Source organism: Rana temporaria, chromosome 6 (assembly GCF_905171775.1).
Source record: "Rana temporaria chromosome 6, aRanTem1.1, whole genome shotgun sequence".
NCBI lineage: Eukaryota > Metazoa > Chordata > Amphibia > Anura > Ranidae > Rana > Rana temporaria.
Genome location: NC_053494.1, coordinates 67522979 through 67539584, shown reverse-complemented (window position 1 = coordinate 67539584; position 16606 = coordinate 67522979). Strand labels below are relative to the sequence as shown.

General features: G+C 40.6%; 1 protein-coding gene across 4 annotated transcripts in view; it reads right to left on the bottom strand.

Annotated features, from left to right (window-relative positions):
• The window catches only part of MARF1 (meiosis regulator and mRNA stability factor 1), a 444629-nt gene that overhangs the window by 131082 nt on the left and 296941 nt on the right, over positions 1-16606 (bottom strand). For all 4 annotated transcript variants that reach the window (XM_040356921.1, XM_040356923.1, XM_040356922.1 and 1 more), the window contains exons 18-19: positions 9955-10097; positions 5867-6000 (exon numbers count right to left, since the gene is read on the bottom strand). In XM_040356921.1, the coding sequence (XP_040212855.1) occupies positions 5867-6000; positions 9955-10097 (277 nt within the window). The remainder of the gene's footprint in view (positions 1-5866; positions 6001-9954; positions 10098-16606) is intronic.

The window sequence follows — 16606 nt, the reverse complement described above, 5'->3', positions numbered from 1 at the left end:
TATTTTATGTGAATTAATTATTTGGGAAAAGATGCGATAAGAAGGGTAACGGGTTTAGATTAGGAGCATAATAAGATACTATCGTGATCTCCGTATCTAACACTTGGCCTGTTAATAGTATGTATCTGCCCTCTGGATCTTTGATTTCCGTTTTTAGAGTGAATGGTGTGGTGCGATGAAAAGCGATAAGGGTTCCCCTTTTTTTGACTGAAGCAGGGCTGAATAGACTTGTGGATAGGAGGGGTTAAAAAATCTAGGAGTCGTGTTCGTGTAAAAGTGAGTTTCCTGTAGGCAAACAATATGGGCTTTTTTGGCCTGAACAGTTCTGAAGGCCTGGTTCTTTTCTGTGGCACATTCAATCCCTGTACATTTAACGACAATATATTCAATGGTGCCATGGTAGCTTTACTTCTCTGTCCATCTTACCGTGATAAACCGGAGGACATCTGGCCAGCCCAATCCCTGCAGACTTGGGGAAAGAAAAGGAAAAGGGGTCTATGGGGTATTCAACCTTGAAAAGGAAGGTAAACACAGAAAAAATTTGTAAATAAACAGTCAACAATAAACCAATAAAGTTTGTTAGGTTTACCCGTGGCGGGGATGGACTACCCCCGCCAGGGGAAAAGGGGATCCCATCAATCCCCCGCTTAATCTTGCGGGGAACTGAGGAGATCATGGTGGAGCACAGGTTGGTTCCGTGCGGTGGAAAACCGCTGTAATATGTTCAAGTAAACACCGTCTGAGGTGTTTTTTTTCTCAACTAAGCTGTTAATAACATTTCGAACAGGATAACACTAACTACTCGCCTTCTGTTTAGGCGAGAGATATGAGAGGGGGTTAACTATCCTTAATTAATTAAATAAAGAGATTGTAGAATTAATTAGCCTATACCAAAGATGTTTTAATTGGATCATGTGTTCCATTGGAATTTTAGGAAAAAATTCCTCAAGTAGGTCCAATAGTTTGGGTAAGATTAGGCTTCTATTGATCAGATATATGTCAGATTGGGTATCTACCTATTGACCATTAAAACAATGCAGATTCCTACACACCAAAACTCGCCTTGCGCCTGGACGCTGACTGGGCTACTAGTGCACGAGGTGGTGTAATGTGTGAAGCAACTTTGGATATTATAACTAGAGGAGGATAGAGAATGGGTTTTAGAGGTGTCTCTTAGGTCCCCCGGGGTGTAATTAAATGGTGTGGGATGTCATAAGTCTGAGGGACCCTGCGAATGAAGGGGCAGGCCTTGTCGTTCCCCCCCCCCCCCCCTCCTCCCCACCCTGAGGTGAGGAGGAGGTGAGGAAATAAAAAGTGGGGGGAAAGTGGAAAAAAAATGGAAAGAAGTAAGAATGTGATAAAGGTAGGAGTGCAAGGTAAAAAATGAAAATAAGAATCGCAATAAGCGGTGAAAATGAGAATAAAATTGGTTCAAAAGAGAAAAATTTTAAAAGTAGAAATAAAAAATAAGAGTAAAAAAAATAAAATAAAAATAAAAAACATCAAGTTTCTCAATCCATGCAATCTGTACATCTTTTCTTGTGAAGTGTTCTTGTGACCAGGGGAAGAAGAAATTCATGAGGTCCTCTGGAAGGTGGTCAGTCCATGGTATCCTCTTGGTCTTTGGGTTGAGACACAAATCTTCCTCACTTGTTTGTGTGATGAGTTCCATTGTTCTTTTCAGGTTGAATGATGCCATTGCGGGAAGATGTTGATGCTGATCTTCTGCGGGAGGAGTTGTGTGTGATACTGTGATCAATGAGCTTCAGATCAATTAAAGCTTGGTGTAATTGATCAGGTGATCTGCACACTATCTTTGAGCCCTGGAATGTAAATCTGAGGGAGAAGGGAAATCCCCATTGGTACTTTATGTTTCGCTGTTGTAATTCCACTAAAAGGGGTTTCATTGCACGCCGTTTGGTAATTGTCAGTTGCGATAGATCGGCGAATATCTGGAAATTGTTTCCCTGGAATGATAAACTGCTCTTCTCTCTGGCTGCTTCCAGAACCTGCTCTTTTGTTCTGTAGTAGTGGATTTTGCAATGATATCCCTGGGGGGGGTCCCTCAGATTTTTTGGGGGCTAATGCCCTATGTATTCTATCAAATCCAGGCGTTCTACAGGCAGTCCCGGCACTAGCTCCTGACACAGTGCTAGAATGGTACCTGAAAGGTCCAGGACCGTCTCAGGAATCCCCTGAATCTCAAATTCGATCTCCTGGCGCGGTTCTCAAAATCTTCTAGTTTGCTATGAAGTACCAAGTTCTCCTCTTTAAGCGCATCTAGTTCTGATTGGCAATCTTGAGTATAAATTTAAAATTTCGTCCATTTTTGCTCTAAAGTCTCTGTGCGGCAGCCCAAGTCTCTTATTTCCTTAGTTAGACTAGTGGTGATTTGCTCTGAGGTGCGCTTTAGCGCTTTATTCAGCATTTTCTCGAATTGACTTAGGAGCTCTGAGGGGACTGTCTTACTTAATGTAGCTATTTGTGGGGTATTAGACAAGTCCTCCTCCTCACTGTCCGTGTCCATGTTCCTCAGAGAAGCTGCAGATTTCATTCCCTTTAACAAGCATTGCTTGCCTTTCCCCTCAGTATTAGACTCTGAGTTAGCTGAGGTGGCTGAGGAGAATGCCGCCTTTTTTGCAGAGCCCTTCATCTGCTGGGCCGTGCTATTAGGGTTGGATTTACCCTTATTTCTGGCACCCCCCAGCACCATATTTCAATAAAATGGTTCTCCTCACCTCCTGGGAACTCGACCCGTCGTTTTCTGTTCGTTTGCAGCTCTATTAAAATCAATTATTTGCGGTTTTCTTTCCCCACAGAGCGGAGCTCTAGTGCAGCATGACTGTGCAGCTAGCGGGACCCTTCTTTTTAATATATCTTTATAAATGATATTGGGTCTGGGATCAAAAGTAACATTTCTGTCTTTGCAGATGACACCAAACTATGCAGTGAAATAATGTTTTTACAGGATGTCTCCAATTTACAAGCTGACCTCAGTGCTCTGTCTAATTGGGGCAACTATGTGGCAGAGAAGGTTAATGTTGATAAATGTAAAGTCATGCACTTGGGGGCCAAGAATATGCATGCATCATACATACTAGGGGGAGTACAACTGGGGGGATCCGTAGTGGAGAAGGATCTGGGGGTTTTGGTAGATCATAAGCTCAATAATGGCATGCAATGCCAAGCTGCGGTTTCCAAAGCGAGCAAAATCCTTTCTTGTATTGAGAGGTATGGACTCCAGAGAGAGATATCATTTTGCCCCTGTACAAATTAGTAAGACCCCATCTGGAATATGCAGTTCAGTTTTGGGAACCAGTTCTCAAAAAGGATATTGGGGAACTGGAGAAAGTGCAGAGAAGGGCAACCAAACTGATAAGAGGCATGGAGGAGCTCAGCTATGAGGAAAGATTAGAGTAACTGAATTTATTCACTCTTGAGAAGGAGAATAAAGGGGGATATGATAAACATGTACAAATATATAAGGGGTCCATATTAGAGCTGCACGGTTAGTCGCGGAGAGAATCTCGATTCACAACCCCCCCCCCCCTCTCGCACCACCCGTTCCACGTAACCAGGGTGGAACGCAAATGGCGCCAATATCGGAACCGACGTCCGCAGCCTTCGCCGATGGATGCCTGGGCTTCTCTCACAGTTCTGTACAACTGTGTGTATCCATGCGCCACCAATGGTTGCCAGTGGTGCTGCTTCTGATGTATAAAAAACAGACCAGTGATATGTCTATAATGTTAAAGTTTGATTCTGCTTTTTTCATAGGAGTTATATGGTCTTTAACGTTAGACATGTCACTGGTCTGTTTTTTATATATTCATATTTTCAGATAAATCACAGGTTTATTTGGGGGGGGGGGGGGGGTTCTGGCATTCAGTTTTTGAGAATCGTGATCTTTAGCCATGCCCCTGTTGATGGCTTTGAGCCGAAACGCGTCGGGTACATGCTGAGCACCCCATTACTGCTTTTTATGATCCCAATTTCCACGTGATTTTACTGCTACATTTTTTAACAAAATAAAGCCTTCACGGTTTTTACTTGTTTGACCTGCACCATTGGAGCATTTTTTCATTTATTCCTCACATATGCTGTGTTCCACGAGTGTGGCCTTTTCCATCATTTGGCCTCACCCATTGGGGTTTCTGCCTTGGAGAGAGCGTCTGACCAGATCGGTTCCAATATCCGGAGTGGAGCGACCATCTGAACCATCCAACAGAGCCATCCATCTGCACAAAACCCAGGGTCCGCTGTGACCACCACGCTTTACCTGACTTGGCGCTAGTATTAGCACGCAAGTCCACCACAGCTGGTAAGAGTACCCTTTTTATTTCCTATACCAACGTGGAGATTGCTACAGACAAGCCATTACCATTGTTTGTTTGAATTTACATCATCTGTGAAGTGCATTCACCTTTCCAGCTGGAAGCAGTTTCATGAACTCTCCCCACAGATTATTGAACTTTGATTGCTTTTTTGCATTTATCCAGTGTTTTCCACTAGCTTGATCGCTAGACACATATACTTTGGCTCTCATGAGCTAACTTCCCATTTACCATTCACTACACAAGTGTTTCTTCAATTGTTTATATAACATTTTTTTCACATTAATGTTTTTTAGCGCTGCACTTTTTTGTATTTATTTGCCTGGACTTTGTGTGCTGGCTGCTTTTTGGGTCATACCTCTTATCACTAATTTTTCTAGTTAACGCAATTTTTCCCCCACATATCCGAGTATTGTGAATCTGCCTAGTTCCTGGTTCTAGGTGGTTCAACTTCCTTTCCCAAGAACCCATTGCCTCATGGGAAATGATGACAATCATTTACCAGGAGTCTCTGGGCATTACTGTGCCTAAAAATCACCCAGCATGCACCCCTCCCTGAAAACCAGGAAGAAAAAGGCACTGGGCTTCACATGCCCACACATATGATGGATACGGCCACAACATGAGCTGGAGGATATAAGGCAAGTGTTTGCAATGATTTATTGAACATTTGGGGAGTTAATATATTTTAGGGACTATTTAATGCGATTCATTTTAGCTTGCAAAAAATAAAAAATATGCCTGGAACCCCGCCTTAAAACAGAAATCCAGTGAGAAAACTTTATGCTCTGTGCTGACAATGCAGCCTCTGCTGCACTGAAATACCAAGCAGTGTCATCAGCCCTGGCTTAATTTACTTCTTGAAATGAGAAGAAATGGCCACTAATGACCAAGCGCACGGGAAGTGTGCGAAACGCATCTACCCAGCATTCTGATTCCTGCCATTTTTGGGATGTCCAAATAAAAAGGATTTTGATTCTTCTAATTTAATTGTGTGTGGAGGCAAGCACCTACTGTTTTATTAGGCTTCCTGGTCTCACCTGGAGCAGCGGGTATTTTTCCTTTCGGTTACTTTACTTCTTTCAGAAGAAAGAACACCCTCCCCCCTTACACTATGAAGATGAAAGGTTTTGTTCAGCAGGGCTGACAACACAGATTTCAATGCAGCAGATGCAATGTAAGCGCAGAACAAAAAAAAAAAAAAAAAAAAAGGCATAAAGCTGGATTTCTGCAAAGAGCGTTTCCCCCCCCCCCCCCCCCCTGTACTTGTAGAGACAAAACATTGGGAAGAATTGTACAGAATGTTTTTTTTTTCTTAATTCTCTTTTGCACAACTATACACTGTATGATTTGATAAGTATTGCACAGCAATTAGTTTTATACAGAAATGTATAGGTTACAACATTGACAAACAAAATTGGTCTTGTAAATTGGCGAATACCAACACATACATTTTCATTGGCTGCCACCATTTTTTTTTATTAAAAACATACTGCTCCTACAGTGTATCCGTATAAAATATGTTTAATTACCCCTTCTAGGAATGGAGATTACAGTCTCATTGTCTTGCTGAGCAACACATATTGTGGTATCGGGTATCTCTGATACAATATCCACCAGTTCACACACTCCATATTCTGTTACATCCCAGTCTCTTGAAAATGACCTAGAAGTGTAAAACAAACATATTAAACCCACTGCACTCTAAAAAAGAAAAAAAAAAAACTTGATACAAAGTCAGGCTTTTCAGACCAGATAACATTCAGAAACAAGTAAAAAAAAGAAAACAATTTTATAAGAGCAATGGCACCATTTACAATAAAACAAAATTGGCGCTCGACTGCTGCTTCTTCTAAAAAGTACACTGGCTACCCAATTTAAAACCTATATCAGCAAAAAAAAGTAAATAAAAAAATATATAGAATTCATGCCATAACAAATCTATACGTATAAAAGGAAGTGCATCAATCAACACACCAATGACCCATGTAGGCTCCATTCACACCAATGCGTCTTATAATGCTTTTTGCAGAAATGCAGGACATATTAACATGGGTTCCCTATGGAACACGTTCACAGCAAAGCATTTTTGTGCCACTGCATTTTTGAAAAGTCATGGACTTTTTTTAAACGCAAAACTGTGCTTTTTTGGTTCAATTGACTTCAGTGGAGAAACTGCAGAAAAGTAAGTAGTGTGTTTTCAAATCTGCCCAAAGTTTTTTTTTTTTCCAAAAAGCATAAAAATGCAAATTGCAGAAAAAAAAAGAAAGCACTGCATTAACGCTCAAAAGCAACATGCGTAGATCAAGCCTTATAGTTTGTGCAATTTACAAGGCTTGTAGTTTGCATACGTAATTTACAAAGCTCTACATACAACCATATGGAGAAAGTGGGGAGAGGATTCAGATTTTTTACATACTGGTCAACATATGATTAAAGTATACTATGCCTTCAGGTGATTGGACACTGCCAAAGCCAAGCGAAACAAATAAAACTTTAGAAACTCCCTCATATAACCCCTTCCACTAGGAGAGCCTCAGTTTTGTAGTAAGCAATGAAGTATCAAAAACAGTCTTATGCTCAGTATTTTCTCCAAGAAAAGGATTTTACAGGGAAATAAATAACACTTTCTTTAGCCTACAGCACAGGACTCAGGCTGTTGATCATAATAAATGGGTTGACCCAAGCCAGAAATAAAGGGAAAGTAACTAGGCAACAACAATTTAGCCAAAAGCCCCCCCCCCCCCACAAAGTTTAAACTAAGTTCAAACAGTCTACAAAACTTTGCGGCCTAATCAACCCAGTAAGGCCACTTACACAGGGGGTGGGCTCTGTTGGAGTCCACTTATTTAGCGGGGAATCAGTTTCCCTTTCACACTGGGGCGGGGGCAGCAAAGCTCCGTTATTTTTAGCGGCGCTTTACCGTCAATTTCATGGTGCTATTGGGCCAAGTAGGGGTTAAAAACCACTGCAAAGGGCCTCTGCAGAGGCGATTTGCCAGCAGTATAGGCGCGGTGCCGCATTGATTTTAATGGGCAGGATCAGTGGAGGAGCGGTATATACACCAACTGCTCCTAAATTTTAGTTTAGAAGGTAGAAAAAGGATGCTCCAAGTGTAGTATTAAGAAAAGCTTTAATGACACGGTATAGAATATCACTTGCAAAAAGTAGGAAATAACAGGCTCATCTGTGTGTGTTAGGAGTCCTTGGGGGAAGTCCTTCAATCCAGATCCGCCTTCTATGCAGGGTTGGATGGCTGCAAAAGTTGTTGTTTGGCCTGGAGCATATCCTGTGGCCATCAGGAAGAGGTTGGGACCGGCGTGGAACGCACTGCATGTGACGTCACTTCCGGGGGAGGACTCCACAGAGGGGAATAAACTAGGCAGTCTACGTTCTCGGAGCTGCTGCTCCTTCTATTGGCCTGGAGTGTGATTCTATACCTTGTCATTAAAGCCATTTTAATACTACACTTACAGTGCCTTGCTTAAGTAATCGGCCCCCTTGAACTTTGCGACCTTTTGCCACATTTCAGGCTTCAAACATAAAGATATAAAACTAATTATTTTTGAAGAATCAACAAGTGGGACTCAATCATGAAGTGGAACAAAATTTATTGGATATTTTAAACTTACACAAATAAAAAAACTGAGGCCTTGGCTTTTTCTATCCGCTGATGTTCCCCCTTGTTTTTTTTGCCTGTGCTCGTTGACACTGGATCCCTTTGCCTGGTGAATTTGCAGAGGTGTGTGAAAACTGCTCTAGCTTGGCTACTGCTGCCTGTGCCGCTTTCTCCTTTGCGGACCGCGTTGTTTGAGGCCCCCAGCTCTCCAAATTAAGCTGCCCTTATTTTTTGGCTGTTGCTGCCATTCTTTACCTTATATCTAGGTTGCCTTTAATAGCCTTCCTTCCCTTTGCGTGTATTAAACTGTTTGGCAGTGCAAGGCAATAAGCAACACGCGAGGTAGAGAATTCAGCTAATCAAAAAAAAAAACACGAGAAACTATGCAGGGAGGCCAAACCGGGAGCGATTCCGCTAAACGCGGGGCACAGCAAATCTTAACAAATCCTACTGACACACTTTAACCATTCGGGTATAGGCTGGTCTCCAGTATTTCTCCAGAAGGCTAGCAAAAAACAGTGCTATAAGACACAGTTCAAAGATTACCAAGTAGCCAGGAGGAATGGCTAAGAGTAGCTGGAGGAAAAGAGAGGAGAGAGCAAGCTAGGCTGGGGTAGATTTCCCCCTACCAGCAGCACCACCATTCAATTCTTAAACGCACAGACCTTATGCTGGGTACACAGTCCTGGTTTGTTAAATAGATTCCTCGCTTTCTCCACCCTCAAATTTTTATACAGCTATTGCTGCAGCTACTACACATGCACAGGCGAACATATTTAGCTGCACTTAGGGAGAATGAGGAGGCAGCCCAGCTGAGACTAACTTTAACCAACGGTACAGGTATAAATAAACCAGTCCAGCCCACTCTGCCAGGAATCTTCAGGGCGGTGAAAATATTTACTGAACACAGTGAGCACAATAAAAGAGCAATTTGGGGACATGCAGGATAGAGTGTTGCTACGACAGGGCTTGTAAAAAAAAAAAAAATGCAGCTTCTGTCCTCTCCTCTCATCACAGGCACAACATTACAGTTCATTCACCATGCCATTTTCTATGAAGGGGATGAGGCGGCTGGAGTTTACACAGGGATCCTCTCCTCATGCCTCACTCACACCCTTAACATGCGGTCACGCCCCCCCTCTCCCCCGGACATTTGAGACCTTGTCCTAAACTTTAGTTTAGCAGCTGTAACCTTCAGCTTTGCACACAAAATAAAAAATCCTTACCTTTCTAGTAGTTTCTTTGGAGCAGGCCCCAGGCAGACTGCAAGCTACCCTGAACAATTTGAAATGTGGAATCCTAACCCACTAGCAAAGAGACGCACCACATTTCAATTACCCCTCATTAGCTCACAATGCAGATGCCAAGCTTCCTGATCTTTAACCCCTTGTTTTGACAGACATTGTTCAAATCTAGTTTACAACTATTAAGGAGACCTGCCAGCACAGCAAAGTCAAAGGATTACAGTAAACATGAACTTTTCAGCCACTTCTCTATATCAGGACATTTTCCGTTTTGGAGTTTAGAAAAAATAAAATAAAATGTGAGCATTGTTTAACTTCTGCAATGTGAATGAGCACAATTATAAAGTGAAAATACACAAGTTGCTTACTTACACTTTCGGTTTTCCTTTTATTTTCACTGGATAGTTTTCTCTTTGCAATATTTAGAAAGCCATGTGTGTGTGCGCGTATGCTAATATTTTAGCTGTGTATTTTTATTGAACATATAGCCTTGATAAACAATTATGCAACAACCATGAGACGTACAAGTTAATAGCATCATCTTAATGCTACAGGTTCTATGCTTTCAGATGAAGCAAAAATGGTCTGGTCACTGGCGGTGAAAAATTGGAGAAAAAGGAATGGCAGCAAAAAGGTTACATATATATGCAATTTATACTTGGGTAAACACATTCACACCTGTTTGTCCGATTGATCAGAATATGGTTATACGCAGAGAAAATACAATATAAAGAAATTACTAGCTGCACATACTCACCAGTGGTAAGCTTGTAAGAATTCCCTTACAATAACCTGTTTGCTGGCTTGGGACTTTAGAAGTTTTAAAAGATCTTGGGTAAAACGCTTTACCTGCGCTCTATGAGTCAGAGTCAAGAAACGTTTGGAGCCCATGCCAAGAATCTGAATAGAAAAAAAAAAAATTAATACAACTACAGCCAAATATTACTGTGCTACATTTAGCCAACATGATTCAAAGTGGCCACAAAGCATATATAATTTAAAAAAAATGGAACCATCAACTAAAAAAAAAAGAAAAAAAAAAAGAATTGTAAATATTCCCTACAGATAGTTCCGATTTGTAAAGGAGTTTAGCAGCATTTAGGTGTGTCTGCAGTTTCAGGCATTTTATATCAATACACCCCCCCCCCAAAGCACCTCCACTTTCACTTTGAAAAGGAGGAATGTGATCCAATCAAGCACAAATATATGAATGAATGAATGAATGAAAAACTTATATAGCGCGGCACATGCGAACTGAATCGCCTCTGGGCGATTCAGTTCGCACCTATATATGTCGCACCTATATATGTCGCACCTCATCCCTGGGTATAGTAAATAAGAACAATGGGAAGAATGGGATGTTGGCGGTGCTTAATAGAACGAGTGATAAGATAATTACATTTTATAACAATTTATTAAAACATCAAAGTTTAGTTTTTATACAGTACGTAGTACACCATTTAAAAATAATTTGTCAGAATTCGGATTTTGGGTTGCTGGAGTTCCCCAATATTGAGCTACTGGTCGATTTAGGATGTTTATTTGACCCGATATATTTCGCCGTAGTCGGCTTCTTCAGGGGTTCTACAAGCGACCAGAATTATATATCCAGCTCTGAGCAAAAAATAAATGATAAGAAACATGTAAGGAATTTGTACATCATAATTTCATCTAGATATCAAAATGTTACACATACAATATTTCATTGAAGAGGATGTAAGCTGACCTGACATCTCGGATGAAGAGAAAGACTGACACCAATCCTGGAAAGCCCCACAGGACCCAAGGGACAGCTCGGCCCCACAAGGGGTGAGGAAGCCCTACACCGAAGTATCCGTGCTGCGTAAGGGCATAGGCTGGACCATAGGGAAGGAATTAGGGACCAAGCTAAAGGGAACACATAGCACCTAATGAGTATCATGTTCCGTGCATATAAAGAAGTTAATTACTAAAAAAAGGGGAAAGAATGGCACTTACTCGCATAAAACAAGGTTTTGACACACAGAAGGCAGTCAGGGAGCCCCGTCTTGTTAAGTACAAGAAAGGAGAAATGGCCTATTCAAACAGCCTTAAAAAGAGACAGAAAAAAAAAAACCACACTATATATATATATATATATATATATATATATATATATATATATATATATATATATATTTATTATCAGAGGTACAAATAAGAAAGAAAAAAGAGAAAAATAATTTTTCTATTTAGTAAATCATATTAAGGTATGAGAATATATCACACCAATTACCACTAGGGGTCACTATATTACTTGAGTTATAAAAGCAGAAAGTTTGAAAAGACAATACATATAGCAGCCAATACTAGATTGGCAAAGACAGGAGCATTTTTGAGCAAATACAGAGTCCAGGCAAATAAACCCCCATTTTGTGGACCATAGGTAGAAAAGAGAGTATTTGGTAATCACCTGTATGAATGCACTGTCAGGGGAAACGATTGCAGTTTGGAGCAGCAGACTGATGGACTGGGCTGGCTCCTTATATCCCCCCGCACGCCCGAGCGTCTGACATCGGGCGTGCGCGGACAACTACAGCACACGAGCGCATGCGCTGAATGCCGAGACACGCCGCCTAGCCTACAGTTCCCAGAACCCACCGCGTCATCGCGTCATGACGCAAATACGTGGGCGGGGATCTTCATCCATAATGATGTTACTAACGGGGGTAGGTGACAAGGCACAGAGGGCTGGCAGGAAGGAGGGGCGAATCGGCAGATGACACACAGCGATATTGCGTCGCTGCAAACAATGGGCATTCAAAATGAAGCCCTTGTGTGTCCATACGGCCAAGCCAAGAACGCCCCCAAAAAAAAAAAAACACACAGCAGAGGACAACATCGGGGCGCGTCTGAGCTATTGTCCCCAGGGCCTGGGGAACCAGGGAGATACACAGTCCAAGGGAATACCCCAGTGAGCTGGATATCATAAGGTGTCAGCCGCTTGATGGCCACAAGGTGGCAGGGCAGAAAGAACATCCTCTATCAAAGAAAAAGAAAACAAATCATTAATATCACAGTGTGAACAGTAATATATATTTGTAATACATTTAACAACATTATGTGTACAAAACACAGATTCCAAATTAATCTTTATTGGTACATGTTCGTTTAGAATTGCTTATGCATTTACATATTGTAACCAAGAAGACTAATTTGCCCCTGAAGGGATATAGGTAACTAGAAAATGCATTTCCTGAGGAAAATGCGAGTGGGAATGCTGAATAGCTGAATTGCTGAGCCCGCACAAAAGCCATTCACCATAACCACTACAGTATCTTTAGGACATACAAGCAGTGTTCCTTCAGTACTTATAAAGCCTAATATCACACAGCTCCTTTCTCTATCTGTAATATAGAGAGTGTCCTGACTTGCCTGGTCGCCCCTCCCCCCTCAAGAGGCTTTCTCCACATGAGGTTGGGGAGGAGGACTGCACCGAGGTAAGGAAAGCTATTTAGGGAATCAAAATACCATTAGAAACACTTTCATCCACACACAAAATCAGTTATTGAAGCCTACAAACAAAACTTAATAAATCCACAACCGTACATGCGATCGATACAGCGACTTCATCGTTTGAAACACAAGGCTTTTGTGAACAAATCGGTATAAAATTTATGTTGATAAACTTAAAAATGTGGGCATGTCAGCGATTTAGAAAAGAGCGTCTTTGTGTGTTTTGCAGAAACATTTTAAAGTCTTTTTAACATGAGTGTCAATGAGAGTTTATTTGTCCCTCTTGTCCTTTAGAAGCTCCTGGAACTAAAAATAAAATATGTATCACAAAACTGATAACATTGCCTGAAACCAGACAAACATACCTACGTTTTGATATATAAATTGTGTATGACAAGTAGAGCGTATGTGGGCGTGAGAGCAATTTGTGTCCCCTTTTTTTAAAGATAACTTTTTTTTCAATCATCTCCACTCTAAAGGTCACATGACACACTCTAAATCCCTTCCATAGGATTACATTATAAGCGATTACATTGTCTGAAAAAATCGCTAAACGTAAATTGCGTTTTCACAAAAACCGTAAAAGATATCAATCTGAAAAGTCATAGCCGGATACCTGAATATTTTGTGACCGCTTTAAAGTTTGTTTGGTGTCTGTAAGTGAAAGTATGAAGGAGCTGAAACTGTTGGCAGGGCATGTGATTTCAAAGGGAAAAAAGGATGTTCTCATTGACTTCAATGTTAAAAAAAAGTGTCTAAAAGCTTAATATTTTATAAAGTATAAATAGTACAAAAAAACTTGAAGAAGTCCCATCGTTAGCTGAACGAGACGAACATTTTAATAGTTGAATGGTCTCAATAGCTGAAAGTATGCAGAAGTTACGCAGAGCCAAAAAAACGTACGGAATAATAAAATTTAAATTAAAATTAAAAACTAGAAAATGCATTTCCTGAGGAAAATGCGAGTGGGAATGCTGAATAGCTGAGCCCGCACCAAAGCCATTCACCATAACCACTACACTATCTTTAGGACACACAGCTCCTTTCTCTATCAGTAAAGTAGAGAGTATCCTGACTTCCTGGTCGCCCCTCCCCCTCAAGAGGTTTCCCTCCCCCCCAGGTCAGTGAGGAGGAATATTGCACTGAGGTAGAAAGCTATTTATGGAAAGAAATACCATTACAAACGCTTTTAATTCACAGACCAAATACATGAATTACGCCTTCAAACAAAGCTTAATAAATCCACAACCGTACATGCGATCGATACAGCGACTACACCGTTTGAAAGACACGGCCCTTGTGAACGCAGCGATATGAAATTTATGTTGATAAACTTAAAAATGTGGCCATGTCAGCGATTTAGAAAAGAGCGTGTTTGTGTGTTTTGCAGAAACATTTTTTAGATAATTTAACATGAGAGTCTATGAGAGAAGATTTCAGGCTGTTGTCCTTTACAAGCTCCAGGAACTAAAACTAAAATACGTATCACAAAACTGATCACATTGCCTGAAACCAGACAAGCATACCTACGTTTTGATATATAAATTGTGTATGACAAGTAGATCTTGTGGGCGTGAGAGCAATTCGTTTCCCCTTTTTTTAAAGATAATTTTTTTTTCAAAGATCTCCACTGTAAAGGTCACATGACACACGCTAAATCCCTTCCATAGGGTTACATTATAACCTATTACATTTTCTGAAAATATCACTAAACGTAAATTGCGTTTTCACAAAAACCGTAAAAGATATCAATCTGAAAAGTCATGTTTGGATAGCTGAATATTTTGTGACCGCTTTAACGTTTGTTTGGTGTCTGTAAGTGAAAGTATGAAGGAGCTGAAACTTTTGGCAGAACGTGTGTTTTGAAGCAGGAAAAAGGATGTTCTCATTGACTTCAATGTTAAAAAAAAGTGTCTAAAAGCTTAATATTTTAAAAAGTATAAATAGTACAAAAAAACATGAAGAAGTCCCATCGTTAGCTGAACGAGATGAACATTTTAAAAGTTGAATGGTCTCAATAGCTGAAAGTATGCAGAAGTTACGCAGAGCCAAAAAACTTACGGAATAATAATAATAAACTAGAAAATGCATTTCCTGAGGAAAATGCGAGTGGGAATGCTGAATTGCTGAGCCCGCACCAAAGCCATTCACCATAACCACTACACTATCTTTAGGACACACAGCTCCTTTCTCTATCTGCAAAGTAGAGAGTATCCTGACTTCCTGGTCGCCCCTCCCCCCTCAAGAGGTTTCCCCCCCTCCCCCAGGTCAGTGAGGAGGAATATTGCCCTGAGGTAAGGAAAGCTATTTATGGAAAGAAATACCATTACAAACGCCTTTTATTCACAGACCAAATACGTGAATTACGCCTTCAAACAAAAGTTAATAAATCCACAACCGTATATGCGATCGATACAGCGACTTCACCGTTTGAAAGACACGGCCCTTGTGAACGCATCGATATGAAATTTATGTTGATAAACTTAAAAATGTGGCCATGTCAGCGATTTAGAAAAGAGCGTCGTGTGTTTTGCAGAAACATTTTTTAGACTTTTTAACATGAGAGTCTATGAGAGAAGATTTCAGGCTGTTGTCCTTTAGAAGCTCCAGGAACTAAAACTAAAATACGTATCACAAAACTGATCACATTGCCTGAAACCAGACAAGCATACCTACGTTTTGATATATAAATTGTGTATGACAAGTAGATCTTGTGGGCGTGAGAGCAATTTGTTCCCCCTTTTTTTAAAGATAATATTTTTTGTGGATGATCTCCACTCTAAAGGTCACATGACACACTCTAAACCTGCTCCATAGGATTACATTATAACCGATAAAAAAATCACTAAACGTAAATTGCGTTTTCACAAAAACCGTAAAAGATAATCTAAAAAGTCATGTTTGGATAGCTGAATATTTTGTGACCGCTTTAAAGTTTGTTTGGTGTCTGTAAGTGAAAGTATGAAGGAGCTGAAACTTTTGGCAGAACGTGTGTTTTGAAGCAGGAAAAAGGATGTTCTCATTGACTTCAATGTTAAAAAAAAGTGTCTAAAAGCCTAATATTTTAAAAAGTATAAATAGTACAAAAAAAACTTGAAGAAGTCCCATCGTTAGCTGAACGAGACGAACATTTTAAAAGTTGAATGGTCTCAATAGCTGAAAGTATGCAGAAGTTACGCAGAGCCAAAAAACGTACGGAATAAAGGATAAAATTAAAACTAGAAAATGCATTTCCTGAGGAAAATGCGAGTGGGAATGCTGAATAGCTGAGCCCGCACCAAAGCCATTCACCATAACCACTACACTATCTTTAGGACACACAGCTCCTTTCTCTATCTGCAAAGTAGAGAGTATCCTGACTTCCTGGTCGCCCCTCCCCCCTCAAGAGGTTACCCCTCCCCCCAGGTCAGTGAGGAGGAATATTGCACTGAGGTAGAAAGCTATTTATGGAAAGAAATTCCATTACAAACGCCTTTTAATTCACAGACCAATACATGAATTACGCCTTCAAACAAAACGTAATAAATCCACAACCGTACATGCGATCGATACAGCGACTTCACCGTTTGAAAGACACGGCCCTTGTGAACGCATCGATATGAAATTTATGTTGATAAACTTAAAATTGTGGCCATGCCAGCGATTTAGAAAAGAGCGTCTGTGTGTTTTGCAGGAACATTTTTAAAATTTTTAACATGACGGTCAATGAGAGTGGTTTTGTCGCTCTTGTCCTTTAGAAGCTCCTGGAACTAAAACTAAAATACGTATCACAAAACTGATCACATTGCCTGAAACCAGACAAGCATACCTACGTTTTGATATATAAATTGTGTATGACAAGTAGATCTTGTGGGCGTGAGAGCAATTTGTTCGCCCTTTTTTTAAAGATAATTTTTGTTTTCAAAGATCTCCACTCTAAAGGTCACATGACACAC